Here is a 24,476-nt window from a genome sequence, read left to right as displayed (position 1 = left end):
TGACGGTGGTCCTAGCTGACGGTGGTCCTATCTGACGGTGGTCCTATCTGACGGTGGTCCTATCTGACGGTGGTTGTTCCTGCAGTGGTCCTGTCTGACATCCACTGCTGCTGTCATTATCATTAATGATCATATTACTATTGCTGACACCATTTCTCATTTTGTTATCATTGCTAACTTTATCCAATACACAGTTTTTTTATTAGTCATTTTAAGTTGGTATTCTGCTTACCAATACCAATATACGAATTAATATGCATTGAATGTATTGTAGTGTAGTGGTAGGAATGTATGTGTGAGAGCGATAATAAGATTCGAGATATGAACGATGATCTCACCTCTGATGGTGTGCTGGTTGGGACTTAGGAACAATGGCAGCAGCAGCAGGTAGAGGAAGTGAAGCAGTGACAGGATGTTGTAGCGAACAAGACAGGCTGCAAAGACAAACACCACAGTCAAACAATAGCATTCACTTTACATTATGAGCTCCCAGCAAACACGGTATCCTCTTAAACACGGGTCCTGAAAAGGACACAGAACCAATGAAACCATATTGAAAAAAGAGCATGTTCTCTAAGAACAGGAAGCTCCACAGCTGTATTCCACTTGCACATACATCTGTTACAACAAAGGACATTTTATCAGGTGCTGCAGGCTTGTTGCGAATTGAGCCAATCCGCCAAGTAGAGAAATAAATACAGGTTTATTTCCTCTTATTAAACACATGCAGAGATAATTACTGGCTCAGCAAGGGTTAAGGTCTGGACTAATCTCAGCCTGTTGAGATCACAGTGAGCGAGAGGAGGTGAGAGGTTTACACATCGTTAGCCCTTCATTTGGCCAAGTTCAAGTCACCAGACACACAACTGATCATGTGACACAATAAAACATGAACACTGGCAGGAAAAAACATACAGGCATGAATGTTAATATAACAACAGGATATCAGGCGTGTCTTTAACAATGTTAACACTGTACAGATAGATATAAATGTGTGTGCAATAGCAGCAGTACAGTACATAAGGTGAGAAATGCACAATATATAAACAGTACAGTAGAATAAAATAAAATAACAGAACATATTAAATTAAGTGAAAGGAGAATGTACAGTGGAATATGTAGTAAATTAAATTAGAAAATTAAATTGAGACAGTAGTGAACCTAAAGAAAACAAATATCAAATTATTACTGTAAACCATTGATGTTTGCCAGAGATTCAACCAAAACCTCGTAGAAAATGTACCTTTAGTGAGTACAAACGTTACATTTGTACCTCCACAAGTCGGAAGAAATGACAAAGTAGCCGATTTCTTAAACCAAGAGAGGCAATAGCAAGGCTGCATACGTACACTCAAACTCTACGTTCACTTATTTGGTTCACGCATTCACAGCGTTCCCTTGACTGACTTACAAGCTCATTCTACTACTAATACTTAATCTCTGCAACACAAAAGAACAAAAAAAATCAACCAAGTAGCATTTTATTTGATCCAGTTGTTGAAGCATAACACATTGTAAACAGTAAAGGTCATGTCTCCTGTCTGGCTGCTGTTTTAATCTCTTTAGTTTGTCTCTGCACCATGAAACACACGTTCGTTGTCTGAGGAGTCTCTGAAACAGGGATCCACGAGTCCATATTTACATTGAACCTGTATTACACATCCTAATGTGCACAACGATATTGTGAGAATAAGCGATACTCTTGAACGCAAACAGAAGAGTATTGTTTAGTGTCCAGTGTATTGATGTGGCTGTTCTGGTTTTAAGCTGCAGGAAACTAAACAAAGCGCGTCCAAATTCACATTCATTCCCTTTCTCTTCGTCTCTTCCCTCCAGTGTTCGTAGTTGCTTACTGTTGGTGTATTAAATACAGATTATGCCAATAACACGTATACAAATCCAACTTGACCTCTACCCTCCAAACATCCTGTCTATTTTTCACAGGAATCAATGAACGGCACTGGGTCCTAAATCAGCTGTTTTTCACTACATACGTTATGCTGATGATGTAATAATGTTATGACCGTGGAGGGTAACCGGTTTGTCTATGACAATATAGATAAAGCCTTAATGCCCTGTCGGAGGCAAATAGATTTAAGTTTTATATTTGATTAATAAGTTTAAGGTGATATTTACAATAAGTATTTATTAGGGAAGTAAGGGAATACTGCTGTTGATAAGCACCTGGCTTGTTAACATTACAATGTGTTTAATCACATGAGTCCTCATTGGAAAGTTGGATTGTTGCCGCACTAGTTTCTTTTAAAGGGATATTTGAATAAATGAGATTTTAATTCTAAAAAGTAATTGACAGCATAAAAGACATATGCTGATTTTAGCAAACAGAAGTACTTTGCAGAAGGAGTTGAGATGATCCGCCCTGCTGTCCAGTCAATCTCTAAACACACCCGAAAGCACGTCTATGGACACACGTGATAACGATGCTCAGTAGCCACACGCGTATCTCTCTGCAGCACGCTGTCCTCGCTGACCTGCTATGTTTCTATCCAGTGTCTAATATTCAGGCAGTGAGTTTTTTTAACAGCTGCGATGGTTTGATTGTTTTGCCGCTGGATGTTTCAACAATTCCTTCCACGGCTCATATCTCAGTACGTCCCCCTTCAGAGATCACTAAACACTAAATCATCTTGTGAGAGTCGCACACATTGTGCAAATCAGGATTCAGTCTCTCATTACTAAATCAATCAGGGGGGGGCGAGGAAAGCAGGACATAAAGCACTAATCGAGCACCACGTCCAGGACCACAGGCTGTGGACGGAACCACGGAAACATCCTGTCTCTGCTCAACATGAAGACACCAACAGAAGCAGAAAGAAAAGAGTCCACGCGTCAGCCTGCCAACGTTTGTATGAATACATGAGGCAGCACGCATGTCATTTTACGCTGTAAATGTCATTTCACAGGGCCAATGTTTGTCCAGTTAATTTGTAGTTAGTCTCTGTGTTTTGTTACTTACAGTCTTCTTTGGTTCACCTTAAACAATTGAGAGATTTGTAGAGATACTAAATATAAAATAATAAAAACCGTTTTGCTTCAATTGTAACTGTAGATGCAATTTTATCAGATTACTTCATGATCACTTTTTAAGTAGAACTTTTTTTTTCATTTTTTGAAAGATGTGTTTAAGCTTAAGCCTTTATTTATCTGAAAACATCCGGTCTGATCTCAGCCTCAAACTGTGGCAGATGTGTAGTCCACATGTGTGTGTTTACATTAAGTTAACTATTAACAGGAAGCTAAATGACCCTTTAATGCTTTAAAGCTTCAGCTTTATGTACAGAGACTTTATAGAGACTGGAGGCGCTACGTCTGTGTGTGTGTGTGTGTGCGTCTGCGTGAGTGTGTGTGTGTGTCTGTGTGTGTGTGTGTGTGTGCGTGAGAGAGAGACTAGTCCATAAGCCTCAACTCCTCCCCTGTTCTCCCAGTGTGTAATCACCAGAGAGCAGAGTCGGTCCCAACCCTCTTTACTGGCCCAGCTCACTGTCCTACGGGCTTTGGATGAGCACCACCTAGTTAGCAAATTGATGCTTGAGGCGAGGCCAATGACGGCAATAACTCAGCCCACCCACACATATGTACGCCTTACCCCCCAATCACAGCTGTTTGTTTTTTTAAATGGGTGGGCAACCGCCAGCCCGTCCCCCACGTCGCCCACCTTAAACTGGTGATGAGCCTTTTAAGTCAATTCCCTCTTTGCATATTCACATGGAGGCATTGTAGAATGCAGGGTGCCAGTACTCTGAGAGTCTTCAACAAATCTTTTTATTGATTTCACGACATATTGCAGACAGAAAAGGAGAACATGGCCACCTCATACGGGCCACTTGGAGGTTGGTAACTGTGACAAACTGCAACCCAATACAGAAATTGCAAATATGACAAACAAACCAACACGTGGCTCTGAGGAGATACGAGTTGTATCAGAAGGAGGCACAATACCAACACAACAAAGGGAAAAACAGAAACGGCAAACAGTATACTATTCATTAAAGGGTATATATATATATATATATATGTACACACACCCGTCCTCCAAAAAAAAAAAAGAGCAAATAGTTCTTGTCTTGAACCGCAGCATCTTTCAAATACTTTATAAAAGGTCCCCAAGTCTCTTGGAAGGAGTCACTGGAGCCATTTAAGATGTCAATCAACACGCTGTTGTGTGACGGCGGCAGAACGTGTTTCCACTTGAGCAGCGTGACCCTATTCCACAGAAACACACAGTCTAAAGTGTAAATCTTTCCGACTAATATCAGTGGCGCGGCGCTATATTTACAACTTGTATATGCGTGTGTGTGTGTGTGTGTGTGTGTGTGTGTGGTGGGGTCCATGCTGAACAGCTTTCCTGTTTTTGTGGAAAGAAAATAGCTCTCTCACACACACACACACACACACACACACACAGTGTCTGTGTGATCACCCAGTGTGTTGCAGGGGCGTCGCTGAGGACAATTTATGGGAAGTTGATTTTGAAATCATTGGTCTCCTGTGTGTACACTAACTGGCCACAAAGCTCCTGACACCGGCCCTGTGTTCGTACCGACGGCTTCCATGACAAAGTAAAAACAATCACACGGCGCAGCGTGAGCGGCCTGCACACCATGGCAGCAAACCAGACAGCAGCCGCAGGGGCCACGGAAAAGTCCACATGTTGGAGGGAAAACATCGAAATGAACTGTTGCTGAAGGATCAAATAAATGGATGTTCATAGAAACGCCCAGTGTCAAATGAACGCCTCAAAAAACTGCAATTGATCGGTTAAAACCAAAAATGACAGCATTAACTGCAAAGGTATTAGAATGTGTGTTATCACAAATGGAGCCTCGCCTAAGGAAGAACTGAAGGTGCACCTCAGCCAACAGCATCAACAGGCTTCAACAGTTGTTTAATGGCAGAAATAACTGATAGAAACAACTATTATTTGGTCATTTATATGTTCAAACACTATTTAAATCATGATTCCACCGTGTAAAATATGAATATCAGGAATTAGGAAACATTTATTGCCATAACATGTCAGACATACAAGGAATTTGACTTGGCGGTTGGTGCGTAACAACCTGATCAGGAATGATATTATCAGCTGATAGACTGGTTGTTCTTACTGCAGGTAAGCAGAGTATGCTTTTAGCCGAGGCCACATTGTGATAGCCGGTCGCTATGAGAGCCATACGTCATCTCTGCGTCCCTAAAACGATCATTCACAAGATGGTGATGGCCGTAATCCAAGATGGAGACTGGCAAGACGCCAAGCTCCAGGCTTCAAGACTCTAATCCACTAATTAGCTTTCCACCAATCAAAGAGAAGAAGAGGGTTTCAAGAAATGCTGTGAGAGCTTCAGGGTGCAGTCAATGTACCTGGTCATCATGTGGGCGGGGGTAGTCGCTGCGAGCATGTTAGTTTGCGGATGACACCACCCTCATTGGTAAAACATGTCCGTGCATGCGCGCACGGGTTTGTATGCACGTGTCAGGGTGCAACTGCCCTGTGCAGCGAGGAGTGGACAGAATTCCAGACTTTCTTAGAAGGCCCTGGGGGGGCAGGACGCCCCCTTATTCACTGGTAGGGAAACACTGGGTGTTACTGGTGTAACAGAACCGCCCCCAACGACCTACCTACAAGTTAGATAAACATCTGACTATGCGCCGCTCCCTCTAGCACCGTACCACAGTGTGTTCCCTTAAGAAATCCTTTTTGCAAAACAAAAATGTCCTCCTGCCGTTCGCCTACAAAGCCAACAGGTATGTGGACGATGCTGTCAACATGGCCCTCCACTTCATCCTCCAGCATCTGGACTCCCCAGGAACTGATGCCAGGATCCTGTTTGTGGACTTCAGCTCTGACTTCAACACCATCATCCCGTCTCTGCTGCAGGACAAACTCTCCCAGCTCCACGTGCCCGACTCCACCTGCAAGTGGATCACAGACTTCCTGTCTGACAGGAAGCAGCACGTGAAGCTGGGGAAACATGTCTCAGCCTCTCGGACCATCAGCACCGGTTCCCCCCAAGGCTGCGTTCTCTCCCCTCTGCTCTTCTCCCTGTACACCAACAGCTGCACCTCCAGCCACCAGTCCGTCAAGCTCCTGAAGTTTGCGGATGACACCACCCTCATTGGACTGATCTCTGGTGGGGACGAGTCAGCCTACAGGTGGAGTCTGACCATCTGGTGTCCTGGTGCAGCCAGAACAACCTGGAGCTCAACGCTCTAAAGACAGTGGAGATGGTTGTGGATTTCCGGAGGAACAGAGCCCCACCCTCCCCCATCACCCTGTGTGACTCCCCCGTCACTATTGTGGATTCCTTCCGTTTCCTGGGCTCCATCATCACCCAGGACCTCAAGTGGGAGCTGAATATCAGCTCCATCACCAAGAAGGCTCAGCAGAGGTTGTTCTTCCTGAGGCAGCTGAAGAAATTCAACCTGCCAAAGGCGATGATGGTGCACTTCTACACGGCCATCATGGAGTCCATCCTCTGCTCCTCCATCACCGTCTGGTACGCTGCAGCCACAGCCAAGGACAAGGGCAGGCTGCAGTGTGTCATCCGCTCTGCAGAGAGGCTGATCGGCTGCAATCTGCCGTCGCTGCAGGACTTGTTCGCTTCCAGGTCTCTGAAGCAGCTATAAAGATGGTAGCCGACCCCTCTCACCCCGGACAAAACCTGTTTGTGCCCCTTCCATCTGGCAGGAGGCTGAGGTCCATCAGGACTAAGACCTCCCGCCACACCAACAGTTTCTTCCCGTCGGTTCGTCAACAGAACCCGGGTTCCCCACAGACTGACTGTGACATCCCACCGGTCACTCCCTTCACTCTCCACATGCGCACACACATACACACACAACACAGTTGTATAGAGTATAGATATCTGTTCGTTGGTGCAAAAACAAAGAGTGACAGACGAACGGACGACGTGTACACTGGAGATGGTTATTGGACAGGAACAATCGGGGACAAGGCCGTCACAAAGGGGGAGAAACGGAGCGCTGGGGAGTTACACAACAACACAAGAGGCAGGGAAATACAAAATAGAACGACTGCAACAATTTTGTACCGTGCAGAATTTTTTTTCAGGGAAGTAATCTTAAAACATCTCCTGCTACTTTCATGTTACATACATGTGATAGGCATGTAAGCATGTGTGTGCCGTGGTGGGCAGGACATTTCTTACCTTAATGGCTAAAGACTTGTTGGCCTAAAGGCTGGTGGACTTTACAAATGAGGGCCAGATAACAAATGTGGATCCACTAAGTTATGTATTTAGATAAAACACGCATCAGTAAGAAAGCTCAAAATCAATTCATTTGACCTTGGTGCTTCTTTTCCGCTGTACGGCGGTGCAGAGTTGGCCTCCATGTACCTCACAGGCCCGACCTTCTCTCTATGAAAACATACACTCTACAATCTGTGGAAATTGTTAGTTGGCAAACTAGCGCAGGCAGCCAGTGTCTCAAACGTGTTACGCAATTATCTTTGGCAGTGGAGCACAGTAGTTGACATTCTTCATGTATTCTCTATTTATGCTCAATACAAATATTTAGATCTGATGTTACGCCGTACTAAAGGACTAGCAAGAGAAACCTGCCCTGGTTCAGCTGTCCCATGAAAAGTGTAATTAAACAATACTTGGTCCTGGTCTACACGTGACATCCGTGACATCTAGCGACCCCACAAATTCCCTTTCCTGGTGAGATATTCCATGAGTTCATGCTCCACTACGGACCAGTCGGGAGTCTGTCCTGCCTCTGAACTCCCAGAATGTGACACGCTCTCTGCACGTTGGCTTGAACAAGCAACAGCATGTCTTCACCATTAAAAACGAGGAGGAGAAAGGAAAATCTGACTTAACTCCAGTCAAGAAAAGGTTGTAGAGCGTGACGCCCCCTGTGTCGAGATAAAAGCCTAAACGCTGGCACTCTTTCTGCACTCAGCATCAACGTCTAAACCAGGGGTTCTTAACCTTTTCGACCTTGAGGCCCAATTTTTATAGTACAAAGTGGCCCGGGGCCCATTAAATATTAACACTGTATAGGTTTAATTGACTTCACTCTCGGTTTGATTTGTATTCAATAATAAACCAAATCCACTTATTGTTTAACAAGCAAAAAAAATTGTCAAATAAAATGACATGATAAAATGGGATCATCACAAAGACTTTTATTAAACGTTTACATAAACCTGCACACATACATCAAGACACCGAACAGGCTGATAATTCATGGACCAAATCAAGCTGTGATAAGAAAAAATTTCAAGGATCAATTCAGGCTTTTTAATCATAATAAAAAAAAGACCAATAGTAGGATTTTTACTTTAAATTAATAAAAAATAAATTATATATATATAAATAAATCATGAAATCAATAAAAAGGGGGTGATAAAATAAATGCATTCAAATAATATAAATCTATAAATATAAATAAACTGTAAATGAAATTAAAGTGCAAATGAAACTATAGCCTTATAATCTGCAAAGCCATTGTAAAATTGCTTCAGCAGTCTCCATTTTTGCATGGCAGAACCAGAAGAATCTTTATATCTGTGACAAATGAACAATGACACAAATAATAACAACAATTAACAATAATACAACTCCCTTTTATCTTCACCTCTTAATGAGACACTTGGGCCTGCCTCTGAGACATAATCAGATCCAGTCTGGGTGGAATGGGAGAAAGGCTCACTCTCAGAGTAGCCTCCAGTGTTGCTCTGAGTCTGTTTCGGGCTTTGGTCTTAGTTGTGGCCACAATGGAGAATCCTGATTCACACAGGTACGTAGTTGTGAATGGGAGAAGGAGTTTCACAGCCCTCAGTGCAAGACATGGATACTCCTTTGAGACAGCAATCCAGAAGGAGCCCAGGTCCAGTTTGCCCCACTGCAGCTTTAAAGTGCTGTCAGTAGAAACTTCCAGAAGCTGGGATTCCAGGTGTGAGGGCAAAGCAACATCATTTACAGTGGAATCCACTGAAAATGGGTCCAAAATCCACATGTTTCCCTCTCTGGGATCCTCAGGAAAGTAGTCACCAAATTTCTCTGCCAGTTGGGAGAGGTGCTGGGAGACTGAGTCACTGATCTTCACCTGAGGGGAGTTTTCCAAAATGTCAGACAAAAGTGGAAACATGTCCATCCTCTTTTCCTGGGCCCTCTTGGTCCACAAAGCAAGTTTCCTCTTGAAAGCTTCAACTTTGTCTGCAACACAAAATATGTTGCTGTTTCTTCCTTGAAGTGAGGTGTTCAGTTGGTTCAGTAGTGAAAAAATGTCACAGAGGTAGGCAAGTTTTGCTGTGAACATTTCGTCAGCATAGTAATGTGCAAGATGAGATTTTTTCTCAGTGAGAAAAGAGAACACCTCATTCCTCAGTTCAAACAAACGATTGAGGACCAGTCCTCTTGAGAGCCATCTCACTTCACTGTGATATAGCAGCTGGACATGATCTGCTTCTATGTCCTCACAAAGCTTAGCAAAACATCTGGAGTTCACAGCATTGCTTTTAATAAAGTTTATGGTTTTCACACTTACATCCATCACCTGGTGGAGATCTGGTGACATCTGTTTTGCTGCAAGGCTTTCACGGTGGAGAAAACAGTGTGTCCATTTAGCTTCTGGTGCATGATCAAGTATCTGTCTAATGACACCATGATGCCTGCCAGTCATTGATGCTGCACCATCACTGCACACCCCAACACAGTTCTGCCAGTCCAGGCCGTTCTCAGTGAAGTAGTTATCCATGCAGCGGAAATATTCCTGAGCCGTAGTTCGTGTTGGTAGCTCTCCACAAAACAGTATGTCTTCGTGCAAACTACTGTCCCAGCGATAGCGAACAAAAACTAGCAGCAGTGCAGCATTCGTGACATCCGTGGACTCGTCTAATTGCAAAGAAAAAAAAGGGCTACTTTTTATTCTTTCTGTAAGTTGATGCTGTATGTCTAAGGCCATGTCCGCGATACGGTGACTCACAGTGTCGTTTGAGAGTGGGATGGTCAGCAGCTTTTTTGCAGCGGCCTCTCCGATTAGCTCACGGCACATATCAACAGCGGCAGGCAGAACCAACTCCTCCGCTATGGTGAATGCTTTCTTACTCTGTGCCACACGTCTGGCTACGAGGTAGCTGGCTTTCAATGCACATTTAGAGTTGTTTGTCAGTGACACGACAGACCTTTTCTGCATCTGCAGCCCAATTTCCTTCCTCTTAAAATATTCCACCGGCTTTCCCACAAGCATCGGGTGCTTGGCCTCTAGATGCCGCTGTAGTTTTGAGGGCTTGAGAGCTTCGTTGGACAGCATTAGCCCACACTCCACACACTGGGCTTTTGGCACTGCCTCTGTTCCTCCATTTACGAAACCGTATTTAATGAAGTCGAGATTGTATTTCCGCAAAAACTTTGTCTTCTGGGTGGGGGTATCGGCAGGACGTTCGTCTTCATTTTTTCTTTTTAAAAACGTATCCATTTTTGCTGCGAAGTAGACAGTCTTCTTCTCTGTGTATTGGCGCTTTTTAAACAACCGAGTGATGCATTACCGCCACCACATGGTCGAAAGCTGCACGCAGTCCCGCGGCCCTTGCGGCCCACAGGTGCAAAACTGAAAGTTTTTTGCGGCCCTCTAGGGGGCGCTGGTGGCCCAAGTTTGGGCCGCGGCCCTATGGTTAAGAATCACTGGTCTAAACCATCTGCGCTGGGCTCCGGACGACTCCCACGCACCCCACAGCGCACACACTCAAGTATTTCTTACTGAGCCACCAAGTCCTGTTAAACGCCTCTGATGTGGAATTATTCTGACTCACTAGCTCGGCAACAGTCATAAACAACACGCAACGATTTCTCAAAAAGGGAATATTTGGATATTTGTTTTCAGAGAAACAGATCCAAAGGGTATCTCCTCTGGTACACAAACCCTGGCAACGTGCCGAGTGTTATTCGGACGCCTGCTGAAGAATATGTGATGTGTAACTGCTCATGGTTTCTTAACCAGACGTGAGCAGTGAGACAAACACAATGTGGACACCTCTGGCTAGTCGCTCGTCTGCTCTGATGGCCGTAACAATCCGGTCCATAATGTCGGTGCGTCGATGGGAACGTGGTCCCGTCTCCTGACGTGGAGTCCTTGGTGGAGGTTGGGGCAGCGCGCACGGAGAGGGTCCTCATGGACCAGGACTTCCTCACTCGGGGACCATCCTTTGTGTTTTCGGGCCGGTCACACGCTGCCGGCACGGCAGTGAACCATGGCACCACTTTATTGGACTTTTGTTTAACTTTTGCTTATTGACTTTGTTGCAGCCGCAGACTGGATGCGTGTGTCTATGACTAACTCCATTGGCATTCACTTCCTTTGACTCACTTGTCACATGTTAACAGAGGTTGTGCAAATCATAAGACACGCTCACTGTTTGCTCTCTCTTCCTCTCTCAGTGGCTCTCCACCATCCAAACGCACACGCAAAATATGGAACCAGTTATAACAGAAGACTGATTTTTCTACAGCTGGCGTGTCTCACAATTATGTGTAAATGTGACAATAAATGAGTCATTTGAGCCCCTGTTGGTTCTAACAAAGGATCCCAGTCATTGTTGAGTGGGTTTGCTTTTACTTGTTGGGGGATTCCCTCAGAGGCAAATCAATTTCTGACTTTTTTAGAAGTAAGAAAAAAAGCAGAAAGCTTACAAAGAAAGTTTCCCACAAATGCAGTACTTTTGGCCCAAATACATGGAATATGCAAATTGGAATTTTTTTTAATGGTAATATTAAGTCTTTTGGAATAACTTTCATACAAAGGTCATTGGTGAAGCTCAGATCTGTTATTAGTGCTGCAATCTGCCATGTTCAACTTAAGAATGAACACTTACCAGGTCGTAATTAGTTACAAAACCTTAAAGTGCTGACGATGCTCATTTAGAAGCTCCTTTTTGTTGCCGCTGGGCTGCATGCACAACATAGTTGTGGTAAAGTAGTGAAGCTGCAGCCGAGTCTCTAGGAGGCTGCACGGGGCGATCCTGCATCCCCAGATGGACTGTCACAATCCTTTCTGAAGAACACCTCAAACACAACACGGACACAACTACAGAGCCCAGCGACACGCCAACGGCCCCCCGCACATCCAATGCAACAAACATCTGGCGGGTCAGGTGACATGGAATACTGCAATCAGGCGACTCCTGATCTAACTTGTTCATTTATTGTAACAATGAAGCATTAAGTGACATATTTCTCTATTTGTGCATTAAAGCAATATGATCTATGGATTTATGGATTTAGTTTAGGCCCTTAATCCCCGTAGCGTCACCACAGAAGGAGACTAAAGTCATGAGAGGAACCAGGATTTACACTAACCGTGTTCTGTGCGCCAGCACGAAAACAGTTTAGGTTCAAATGCAAACTGGATGTATGTCATTGCCCACATAAACTAGTAACATGCAGTTTAACATGCGCCACGGTTCATTTGGAATTATCAGTCATGTTACGCCTGCTGTGCTTATAACACACCTATTAAGTAAATATGAATCCATACTTCGTTTGGTGACAATTCCAACCCAAAGGGATGAAACCCGTATTTTCCACTCGTTTTACATCAACAGGTTCCACCCTGGGTGTGGACCCCCCAGTCAGACAGACAGGGGGGGCTTCATCTTCCGCATCGGTACGTCGACCCCTGAGAAAGGCTGCACACTTGTGAAAGTTCTTGGTGCGAGACAACGTGACGTCACGCCACCGCCGAGGCGATGACGTGGTCCGACAAAGGTCCCTCGTTACGCTTCTTTCAACACACTGACGTCACTGACCTGTTAGCAGCGCGGTGGGCATCACAAGGCAGTAGAGCACCGCCACGACCACCTGTAGATCCATGTCACGTGTCCCGATGATCAACCCCCGGGCGGATCAATAAGTGCCCCCCCGGGCGGGGCCCGGCCGGCCGGACGCACGCGGCCCCACCGGGCTGCAAAGACTCGAAGTGGCAGAGCGACACTGGCTCATTATCGCGCATCCAAACGGGAGGAAAACTTCCGGAGAAAGTGCTCAAACAAAGTTCCCAGTCATGGACGGGCTGCCGTCCCGCCGCAGGCCGACTCGTCTCTCCCCGCTCGCCCGGGACGGGGCCGCTTTAGCCGCTGTGCCGCTTCGGAGAGGCCCGGCGTGAAGCAGCAGCGCTGTAGGTGGAAAAAGTGATTCACGGAGTCGGTGAGAAGGGCGTTCATAGAGGAGCTATTCTCCATGCCCCCCCCCCCCCTCTCCTCCCCCTCCTCCCCCCGCAGCCCCGCGTGCACGCGAGCCAGCACCCCGCCGCGCGGGGCCGCACGCATCAAAGGGTCTCACGTGGGGGGGCTTTAGGTGGTTGGGGGGGCATTCGCATGTTTGGCTCGTGTAAAGAGTAACTTTTCTGACATGACAGCGTCAATCAATACGAGTCACTAGAGGACCCTGTGGGGGTCAGTGGCGCCCCCCGGCGTCCAAATGAACGCTGCACAAGGCGGCGTGTGGAACACGTGGGGCGTGGGGGTCCGCGTTGGTGCTCGTTAGATCGGATAAGATTGGGTACCGATGACGTCAGTGCATTTTTATGAGTAGGAGGTCCACGACCCACAGGACGCTTCAGAAGTCCATCACCCAAAATGACCATTCAAGAGAATTCATGGGTAATATTATACTATAGGGATTATACTACTATAGGGAATCATTCTGGTCACATTACATCACATTACATCACATCACGTGTCATTTAGCTGACGCTTTTATCCAAAGCCACTTACAAGGATACAAACTCAGTAAGCAAGAAACAAGAAAGTGCCATTTCATCCAATAAGCCGATGTACAACTTGCTACAGATAAGGCGGAAGATGTAAAGGCTCATGGATGAAGAATATGGCATCCACACATCATCATCATCATCATCATCATCATCGTAAATGAGTGTAAAGTTCCCTTTTTCATTGAATTCTCCGTATGCTGCGTTGTGCTCAGGAGCTTCTGATTCGAGTCTGACTCGTGTTGTTGTGGCTGCATAAACATCATTTTTTGATGTTTTCCAAAAACAATATTTATAATTCTGTTATTTTTTGTGACAGAAAAATAAAAATGTATTCAAAATAACAATATCCAACCAGCTGTTATGGCAGCCGGGCATAAGAATGTGTCACGACAGTAAGTAATGATGTGCTGGTGACGTCACCTCACTGTCACAACACAAAACAGGTTCCCCTCCGAGAGCTCCACACCCAACAACATGGTGCAAACGCACAACCCCCGCAGAACTGCTCCGTTCACAATCACAACCGGAGCTCTTTGGCAGGATAACGTGTGAAAAGAGCCCAGTGATTCAATTATTTTTACTCCATTCAAGTCAGTATAGGCCTGAAGCAGAAGGTAGCCAGTCAATAAAAAGCTCTGTAGACACTTTAAAATATGTGATCAGGCCTCAGTGAGTGAACCCATTGGCATGCAACTGATCATAATTCACTTAGCATTTAATCTAGTTCATGCAGGTAAAAGAAAGTCCTGACAAGGCAGTGCAAGCGTCCCAGTATCACAAGCCGTGTTTTCCACCGCCGTCAACTACACATGACATTGTCACTATTTGTAGTTTACATACAAATGATTCGCACATTATGTTTGGGATTTGTGGAGTAGAATTTAAAACAATCATCTGATAGAAAAGTTTGATATATACCTAAAACATGTTTGTTCTGCAAACGTTCTATGGGGGTTTTATGCTCCTTTTTGTAAGATAAATGAATGTGAGCACGCTGTGAAGAGAGAGGAGAACCTGACATGTAGACACAACTGTTCTTTCTCATCATGTTTGCTGAGCAGTTTTTCTTGGGACTTCACTTATGGAACCATTGCAAATTCAAATCCTTCAGGCTTCTTCATCTCTGCTACACGGTGCGAGAATACATGACCTGTATGTGACATGGCCGTTAACACCCATGATCAGTGTGAGTGGGGGACTTGTTGGTGTCAGTGAGTAACTTTAAGTGGTCAAACTACTCATAAGCACAAAGTATGTGATTAAAGGGCCGCGGAGCTGATGTTTGGAGGTGTGGCAAATAGATTAAGAGATGATTAACGCAGCATAGTGAAATGTAAATGCCCTCATTCAAACGGGATAATGCTGTGTTGCATTAATCTCACCATTGATCGTGACAACATGTGAGGCCAGCTGATGGTCGTACAAAAACATTAGAGACATTTAGTTGCGTTTAGTTGTATATTGTATATAAATCATATATATATATATATACAACTAAACACAACTAAATGTCTCTAAATATTTTTGGATATATATATATAAATATATATATATATATACATCATATATGTATATATATATATATATACATTTATATATATAAACATTTTATGCTGCTCTGTCTGCTAAATGAGAAGATTGAATAGCTTGTCATCCATTAACATTTTAGAAGTTGATAAAGTATGAAGATCAATAGTTAAAGAGGCGTCTGACATATTAAATAAACCATAATTTAATGTGTATGCTTTTGTAACTCACGTATGTATTTAGGATTTGTTATACTGAGATAATACAGAAGGACGAGTCAGTGACATTGTTTCAGAAAGCACTGATCAAATCAACAAGTCGTCTGCTAGTGTTTGAATAGAAAATGCCTCTTTAATCAGTGTGGCCCCGCCCTCTCCCTACTGTTCGATGACGTAGCCAGACGAGGCGTGGCCTAGTTGATTTCGCGCGAATTTCCTTTCTTCTTCCTGTGAAAAGTTATTATGACCGGAACTCTTCGGCGGCTGGACAGTATTTATACGCTTACCGACCGCCGGGGCCGGTAGATTGGGGTTTATATCGCGGCGGCGTCATGTCTCAAGCCCGGGTCACCGACTTCTTTTGCCAGAGGAAGAAAGGAGTCGCCGCTCCGCTCAAACCGAGCAGGCAGCGCGACGCCGCCGGCACGAGGTCCAGGTCCTCCGAAAGCCGAGGCGCGTCGCTCTGCTCCTCCTCCGTCCGCGACGAGTTCGTCCGGGTCATCGACGAGGCGGCGGAGCTCAACGACGGCCGCAGCACCGCGAAAGACCCCCCCTCCGGTCCGCGGACCCCGAAGCGGGCCCCGGCCGAGACCCAGTTCGACCTCGGAGCCGCCGTGTTCTCGGCCACCGCGAACCACAGCACGGCCAAGAAGAGACGGCAGGAGGCCGGCCCGGACCCCGCGGGCAAAGCCCCGGAGAAAGCGACGAGGACGAAGGCCAGGAAGAAGCTGGTCCTCCATCAGAGCCCGCAGGTCCCTACTAGTAACTGGTGCAGGGATCTGCACCGCTGCGGTTTGCTTGTAAAAAACAAAACCCTGTTGTGTTCAACGAGTGACCCTGTGTTGTGTGTCCAGGCTGTAGCCAGGCCCCGGCCCGAGGAGGAGGACCAGCAGCACCCTGGTTCTGGACACAAAGCGGACGACCATCTCCTCCAAACCAACAGCCAGAAAGCCAAAGGACCGGAGAGCCAGGTAACGCGTTGGACCTTCTGACCTTTGACCCGTGGATGTAACGAACGACCTGCTCAGCATGTGAATTCCTCTTCTTCCAGGCTCTGAGTAGAGATGACATCGCAGCCCTCAAGTCTCGCCTGCAGAGGATCAAGAAGAACGCGCCGGCCCCCGCTTCCCCGCCCCCGTCTGCAGGCCATCCAGCGCCTCACCAGACGCCTCCGTTTGGTCCCGAAACCGCCGCCGCCGATGCAACGGCCCTCAAGTTAACCGTAGCACGCGTCAAAGAGCTCGCGGCTAAAGCTCAGCAGAGGAAGCAGGACAGGGAGGCCGAGACGAGGACGGCCGAGACGAGGACGGCCGACGCTCACGACAGGTGAGTGTCTTTCCGTGTCCTGTCCCGTGCAGGCGGGACGCCACCAAACCAACCCCAAGTGTCCTTGTCGTTCCTCAGTGCGGAGCAGCCAGCATACCAGCGGTACCACACTCTCGCCCAGGCGGCCCCCCCGGGCCTGTCCCTGCCTTTCCAGTACAAGGTGCTGGCAGAGATGTTCAGGAGCATGGACACGGTGGTCGCCATGCTGCACAACCGCTGTGAGACCGCCACTTTTGCCAAGATCAAACAGGGAGTTCAGGACATGATGCACAAGTAAGTGAAGGTCTGCAGCCACACGGCAGCTCAGAAATTTGGGGCTATTGTGGGCCTCTATTTCTTCATTTAAGAAGGTCCGAGCGTTGAATGAAGCCTAACTCGCCCTGAGCCGACAGTCACGCTGCTGATGCCAACGCCTGACCGCTCCTCCTCCTCCTCACAGGCGCTTTGAGGAGAGCCACGTTGGTCAGATAAAGGCCGTGTTTCCTGAGGCCTACACGTTTCGACAGGAGAAGAACGTCCCGACCTTCAACAGCAGCACAAAGAAGGGCCGCTGCCAGCTCACCGTGGAGCCCGTCCATCGCGTGGGTTCGTACCAGGAATGCCGCCGCTCGCATGTGGTCAGACGGGACGTCTGGGCCGTGGGTGTAGACGTGATGTGTCATCTGCATCTCTTTAATAACTCCGCAGACGGCACCGGCGCTCGCCCCGTCCTGTCGGCCTCCTCCCTCCTGGAGAGAAGACAAGTCTTCCACCTGAATCTGGTCTCCATCGTCAAAGAGCACCACAAGGTCCGCAGCTTATTCTGTTTGCTGTTTGGGAACTGCGCTGCCGTAGTTCGTCTTTACCATCCGTTAACATGTGGTGTGTAGATTTTATTTCAGCAACAATGTTTCTGGACCCGTCTGCCCGCAGGTCTTCCTGTCCTCGTTGGTTCCTCCAGTGTCTGTTCCAGAAGACAAGCTGACCCGCTGGCATCCTCGCTTCAACGTGGACTCCGTGCCAGCCGTCCCCTCCAGCTCGCTGCCGCAGCCTCCCGACAGGGAACGAGTGTCCACTGCTCAGGAGGTGCTTGAAAAGGCCCGCTCGCTCATCACTCCCAAGGTACGGCGTCCGCTTTCTGGCGTTGGGAGTAAATGTTTGATTTTGTGGTGCCGGCTGAGGAGAACATGAATCCATCACCCGTCTGTCTTCTTGTCCTGCGTTCAGATGGAGAAGGCTCTGGTTTCTTTGGCTCAGAAGACTAAGGATGCGTCCACAGAGTCCGCGTCCCCTCAGAACCCGGCCGCCCCCAAAGCGCCCGCGCCATCGAGCGCGGCGGCAGCGCCGGTCCCAACGGCCCTGAAAGGAGTGTCCCAATCACTGCTTGACCGGGTAGGTGTCCCGGGAAGGGGCGGGGTGTGTTTGATGTCGGCTTTGGCCCATCCAGGAAGACCGTGCCTTAATCCTCTTGCGTTTCAGATCCGTGCCAAAGAGGCCCAGAAGCTCCAGGCGGCAATGACACGGGACCCCAAACAAGAAGAGCGCCTGCTGATGCTGTCACGGCTTCCAGAGCTGGTCCGGATTCTCCGGAACGTCTTTGTTGCCGAGAAAAAGCCGTCTTTAAATATGGAAGTGGCCTGTAGCCGGACGGTGGCCAGCTACAGGTCTGCTCTCAGTACAGGTGGGTTCTAACTATAAGGAATACAAGCAGAGAACCATGTGGCACAAACTGCAGCGGCACCAGCAGCAACATTAGTCTGGTGTAGAACAGAAGACGCTGTCCTCCTCTCCTGATTGGCTCCTCCCCCTCCTCCCCACAAACAGGTGAAGTGGAGAAGCACATCCGGCTGCTGGCAGAGGTGGCTGCTGATTGGCTGACCATCCATCCAATAAGAAAGGACTTCTACCTGAAGCTGAACAAGAACACGGAGCTCAGCGTCGTCCTGCAGAAACTGAGCAGCAGACTGGAAGAGGAGGAGCGGATGTGACGGAGTGGTGACCTACTGGGGCCCTTGATGGGACGCGTGGGGCCTCCTTTTAAAGTGCAATATTTTTGGATCGACTCCACTGGTGTGTGTGTGTGTGTGTGTGGCCCGTTGGCATCGATGCCTCCGTTTTATTATAGCTTATTGCCCCGCGTTAGAAGCCTGCCCCCCTTAACACACATTTCTGACGTGGTGCTTTGTTTTTCCTCCATGATGTAATGTCAACCTCAACTTCTGGTCTTTTTAGGGGTCAATTTTCTACAATGTAGAACTGCTGAATGTTTACATTTTTTGAGGTCACTGTTTCACAGCATTTCTCAATCAAAGGTCGTCTTCCACATTATTTTTTGTAGATCGATCTGGCAGCTGGTGGTAAACTCATGCTGTGCTTAAAGTGGTAGTGAGGAACAACCTGTAGCCTCATTTCACAACTAATGACAGATGTTACGCGTTCTGCCTGTGCAGAACAATGCAGATGAGATTTCCCTTCAAAACAATATTTAAAGGTCGGTCTGAATAGTTTAATAATGAACCACAAAAATCTCAAATAAAATCTCACGAATTGGATTAGAAACCCTGTGCACGTGTAATCCTTTCCTCCAGCACCATTACACGGCCGTCGGTTACGCTGTGAAGCATCTCGGTAACCAGTGGCTGGATTTCTATGCACGTGCTGATTGGCTGTATACTGGTTTTGTTATACATCATATGTGTACTAATGCAGTCCAACATTACTAACCGGATCAACTCCTGCTTTGATAGTACATTATTTGCCATGAAGAAATAATGTACTAAAGCAATATAAACCAATCCTGACGCGCATGCTGCTGGTTCTGTGAAAGGTGATCCAGTGAGGTCATTCATCCTGTGACACATGCGTCCCTTGTTCCAGACATCGCTCATAGAACATCGTATAGTTGCTGAGAATGACCTCGTGCTTTAAAGCTAGAGACCTGGAAGAAAAGGTAGAACCACTGCTGGAATGGAGATGTGGTCCATGATCCAAGAAGGTCTACACTAAAGTTACATGAGTCCCTGAAGCCATCGTGAAAACGACATGCTGAAGGTTACAATCTACCAAGAGGCCGTATGAGCGTCTCAATTCATTGAGTTGCATCCTTGAGGGCGCATACGTCACCTCCGCCGCAACGTTTATACTTATTAACAGAAATGGATCAGCGTGAGCTCAAGGAGAAGCCTGAAATATCACTGAATCTGTAACGTTAGACGTGGAGAATAACCCAACAGCTGCAGAGGAATGTGGTCCCATCTCCTGGGCGGGGCCATCAGGTCACGGGGGCCGCGCACTGGTCGACTCCACGGAACGTGTATCTTCAGGTTCATCCAGTAAATGAGTTTGTGTAGACAAATGTGTTCCCAGAAGGTGGAATATAGTGGACAAGCGGTTTAGTACAAGTTCATGTCATTAGTGTGGCCTGATCGCACCAACAAACAGAATGAAAAGACTTGCAGAACTTAAAGAAAACAGCCACAATACAAATAACTACTAATTTTTGATTGGTTTTATTTGCCTGAATTTCTACATCAAACCACTAATATTTTCATTATTAGCTGAGCCACATTCCAAACTTTAGTTAAGAGCCTCCTGGTCGTCTCAATCTGAAGTCTCTACAACAATGTCAATCCTTCAAAAGCCGTTCATTTGATTGTATTTTTTAAAATGCGGTAAATCAAAGATTAGTATCGAATGATACGTTTTCATGTATGTCTTTGCTTAAAAGGCCGGGACTGATCCCAGCATGCATCAGCTTTGTTACAGATCCACGGACACATAGCGGCAGCATGAATGAATAATAGACCACATGTGTATTTAAATCTTAGTGCTGACTGAAATGGAATGGCATATCAACGTGTGGTTGAAGCGCCCTTGTTGGGAGGCAGCGGACTCGTCTGTGCTTTCAGTAGCGCAGCAGGGAGAAGACGCGGTGCGGCTTCAGCTTGTCGGCGCCCTTCAGCTCCTGGAGCTCGATCACCACCAGGCAGCCCGCTATCTGCGCCTGCAGCTTCTCCATCAGCTCACAGGCGGCGTGCAGCGTCCCTGCAGCACACACGCGTCTCAATTCAATGGCAAAGTACCATATATATATATATATATATATAGAGAGAGAGAGAGAGAGTAGCCCAGTAGTTGTATCAGCTTGTGTTTAACTGACAGTTTAATCGAGTAATCTCAACACCATTTCTTGTCAGTTCAGATTGAACTACATTTTACTTGCAACAAGAGAGAAACATTCATTTAGAAGATGCATCATCAATATTTCAAGTGAACTACGGATGCATTTCAGAATTACATGAACGGAAAGCTTTGAGTAAAGAACTGAATTGTCTTGCAGCTTTAAACTGAAATGATAACCTCGATTCATACTTTAGGATTGGGATCTCCGTTTTCTGTGCCTTCACTATTTGTTTTCCCTCACCTCCAGTGGCCAAAAGGTCATCAATGAGTAGGACCTTCTGTCCTGGAGCCACAGCATCCTCCTGGATCTCTACTTCTGCCTGGAGGAACACACGTGAACAGCATCAGCGTCCCGCTGAGGGCAGACGGTCGACACGGATGTGTCCAGATTACAACATGGTGCATATAAAATGATCACCGTTCTCCTGATCTCCCAGGACACGGTGATCATTTTATATGCAACATGTTGTATTCTGCACACATCTGTGGTACATCTGTCCATCCTTGGAAAGGGACCACTGCTCATTTGCTTGTCTTGTCATTTCCATGAGAGGACGATGTTCATGTTACTGTATCACACACACACACGTTCTTTGAGATAATACATGTGCACGTCCTTTCTAATGGCCAATCGGTGAGCTGTATGTTACAGAGGGAAACATTCAAACATTATAAATTGAACATGATGACACATGCAGAGCGTAGCTCGGCAACAAATAGGTGTGTCTGTGTGCTTCACCTTTCCGTACTCCAAGTCGTATGCCACGGACACGGTGGTTCCAGGCAGCTTGCCTTTCTTCCTGACCAGGACGAAGCCGAGGCCCAGCCGCTGGGCAAGCAGAGGGCCGAACAGGAAACCACGAGCATCCAGACCTGAACACACACAAGGGGCCTCCAGCCCGTCACACCTCCACCAAACCACACACCCACGCCCTTCTTCCTTCACCCGTTAAAGGGAACGGGCCATAAGAAGAACGAAAGGACCATTTCTCCTGGTAGAAGCTCGCCTGTGGGCCTTTAAGCCGAGTCAGGGAGGTGTGTGTGCGGAAACCCTTTCCTTGGTTGTTGTCCTCAACCTAAATATACCAAAGTATCTGAAGCCCTTTTCTTCAGGTTCAGGACACCAGCCAATGATATATGGACTGTATGTATCATACATGTGTGTATATACACGCATGTGTAGATGAGCACACAGAACCAGGAGTGAACTCTGTATTGAAGGCTTCTTACCAACAATCAGGTCCAGCTGCTGGTGGTTCTTCCTCACATGGTCTTCAAACAGGTCAATCACAGCTGTCAGAGCAGCCGGATCCTTCAGGATGGGACAGATGTCCCTGCAGCGCAAACGGTCCATCAGTATCCGTCATTTCAAATGCAAATCAGTACAACAGCACAGGTGATTTAATGCTAAACTTCTCCTTTGCATATATCTGGTGATCAGAACAACTGGATCACCTCGGGAATAAAACAATCAAATCAAATGATAAGCTGCGGTGGGGCCGTTATGGATTCACCACAAGTATTTCCTTAAGTTATTCTTTTCATACGTCCGTTACTTCGCTAAAGAAAAAGCTTTAATTTCCGAAAGAAAAACAAAAACGTTTCCTGTAACACAATGAGGTGCCATCTCACGGTTGTCAGGACAACGAAGGTGTTTATATCACTCCTCTACGCAGCAAAAGCACGTCTTAATAGAGCCAATGAAATGTCATGATCAGGATACTGTTACACTGACCAGTTAGGCGTAAAACATTTCATTACATTAGAAAATTCCATTTCATCGTTTGTGTATATATGTTTGCAGTTAAAACAGTGAAACATTAATAGAAAGAAGATTAATATTGTTCCTGCTCGTCACTTGCAGGCTCAAAGGTTTCAGGTTAAAGTAAAAGAAAGCAGAATTAGTTCCACATTTGAAAGTATCCATTCCATCTCGTCCATTTTCTTGGTGGGGTAAATGCAGGGCTTTTGAAAAGATGGAGGGGTTTTGTGTTTGCTAGTGAACCCAGAAACTGGGGGCGGCACAGCGGCGTGCTGGTTAGCACAGAAGGTTCTGGGTTCAAACCCACCCAGCAGCGGCCAGCGGCCATGGCGAACCGTTGACTCACTGGTACTTGTTGGTGAATCTGGTCTAATTCCAAACCCCCGACCCCTCAGGGACTGACGGAAGTGGTCGAGTCGGGGGGCTTTAACTGGTGTAAATGTGAATGGGACATGTCATGTCACCATGACAACATCAAAAAATCAGATTAACATTTAAGGGTCTTTGTTTCATACTTTTCCTCATAATAATTTAAATGATAATAAATAATATCCGAATATCGTCTGATTGCATTATTTTTTTCTCCATCTTTAATCCTCACATTTTAAACGTGTACATCATAGTATGACAGCCTGAACACAGGTGTGCCGTCCTCTGTTTTTCTTCTTTAGTCCCCATGCTTTTGCTGGTTATTCTGTTTTTAGCATCACATTGCAATGACTTGTGGGTAATTACCTTACCATATAAACATCAAAGCAGCGAGTGTGCGACCACAAACCACTTTTGATCACACGTTTAATACGTTGAACTATATGATTAGCTCTATTATTCCCGGATGCATGGAAATCATCTGCGTGTAGTCACTACACACATCCGGGTTATTTATTCATCTCCGTTAGAGAACGTTTCTCCTCACGTTGTCCTGGTAACCGCTGGCATCGCAGACGGACTTCAAGCATACAACGTGCCTGGCGTGGACTCTTACTGTGAAAATCTACGTACTTCCGGTTGGCGCTCCGCTTCGTATTTTCGTTTTATAGGCAAAAGCCAAAAGGGATTAACGCAGAAAACAGTTGTCAGTCTGTCTCGTTTTTTGATTCTGAACGAAAAACAGGAAAACGACTGCGCACTTCCGTTTTCTCGTTTTTGATTTAAAAACGAAAAAAGAGAACAGAGTGTTTTGGTTCTATGTGTTCTGCGGTAAGAGGGACAATCAAACAGGGGCCAAAGTTGTCGGTCTGTTTCGTTCTCTGGTGCTGAATAAACGTCCGCCCACTTCCGGTTCTGATCTAAAAGGAGAAAACGCTGGTATTTTCGTTTTCTACGGTAAAGTGGACCATCTGAAGGTACGCGGACTTTACCTGAACAAGATGCCCTGCTGGGGAAAGTCCGGGAAGGCTCGGATGTGTCTTTGGACCAGCTGCAGTTTGGATTCGGAGTCTGCTGCCATTCTAACGCAATGTGTCACGGGAGCATTTACCGCGGCTTATGGGGGCATCAGCGCCCCTTCTGCCCCGGCGGCCGGAAAACAGAGCAACAACATGCATCGCGTTTTATCGGTGACCCTCTGACCCCTGCACGGTCCGACCCTCTGACCCCTGCACGGTCCGACCCTCTGACCCCTGCACCGCCCACCTGCATGTCCGTCCCTGTGCTCCCTCACTGCTGTTGTGTGATGCGATTCCTCTCATCTCTCTGTGCATCTCATGCTCCGCTCACCCCCC

At 46.6% G+C, this 24,476-nt stretch overlaps 3 protein-coding genes and 1 long non-coding RNA gene across 4 annotated transcripts in view; 1 reads left to right on the top strand and 3 right to left on the bottom strand.

Annotated features, from left to right (window-relative positions):
- piezo1 (piezo type mechanosensitive ion channel component 1 (Er blood group)) overlaps nt 1-13,391 on the bottom strand; it is a 66,564-nt gene extending 53,173 nt beyond the window's left edge. The window contains exons 1-2 of the mRNA XM_040178689.2: nt 12,794-13,391; nt 339-434 (exon numbers count right to left, since the gene is read on the bottom strand). Of these exons, the coding sequence (XP_040034623.2) occupies nt 339-434; nt 12,794-12,857 (160 nt within the window). The 5' untranslated portion in view covers nt 12,858-13,391. The remainder of the gene's footprint in view (nt 1-338; nt 435-12,793) is intronic.
- LOC144409486 (uncharacterized) lies at nt 8,159-10,334 on the bottom strand. The gene is made up of 2 exons (XR_013467946.1): nt 10,222-10,334; nt 8,159-8,194 (listed from the first exon to the last, which is right to left on the bottom strand). It is a non-coding gene; the product is annotated as an uncharacterized LOC144409486 (long non-coding RNA).
- A 2,236-nt stretch (nt 13,392-15,627) lies between the features above and the next one.
- Nucleotides 15,628-19,367, top strand: cdt1 (chromatin licensing and DNA replication factor 1). Its single transcript, XM_040178039.2, has 10 exons — nt 15,628-16,255; nt 16,358-16,474; nt 16,555-16,829; nt 16,908-17,102; nt 17,269-17,414; nt 17,517-17,617; nt 17,742-17,930; nt 18,036-18,200; nt 18,288-18,489; nt 18,633-19,367. The coding sequence occupies exons 1-10, from the start codon at nt 15,836-15,838 to the stop codon at nt 18,794-18,796; spliced, it is 1,974 nt and encodes a 657-aa protein (XP_040033973.2). The 5' UTR covers nt 15,628-15,835; the 3' UTR covers nt 18,797-19,367.
- A 937-nt stretch (nt 19,368-20,304) lies between these two features.
- aprt (adenine phosphoribosyltransferase) lies at nt 20,305-24,441 on the bottom strand. Its single transcript, XM_040178049.2, has 5 exons — nt 24,114-24,441; nt 22,221-22,324; nt 21,730-21,863; nt 21,232-21,310; nt 20,305-20,852 (listed from the first exon to the last, which is right to left on the bottom strand). The coding sequence occupies exons 1-5, from the start codon at nt 24,200-24,202 to the stop codon at nt 20,713-20,715; spliced, it is 546 nt and encodes a 181-aa protein (XP_040033983.1). The 5' UTR covers nt 24,203-24,441; the 3' UTR covers nt 20,305-20,712.
- Between the last annotated feature and the right edge of the window lie 35 nt (nt 24,442-24,476).

Source organism: Gasterosteus aculeatus, chromosome 6 (genome assembly GCF_964276395.1).
Source record: "Gasterosteus aculeatus chromosome 6, fGasAcu3.hap1.1, whole genome shotgun sequence".
NCBI classification, from domain to species: domain Eukaryota; kingdom Metazoa; phylum Chordata; class Actinopteri; order Perciformes; family Gasterosteidae; genus Gasterosteus; species Gasterosteus aculeatus.
The sequence above is the reverse complement of the archived record's forward strand: the minus strand, read 5'-3'. Positions and strand labels throughout refer to the sequence as shown.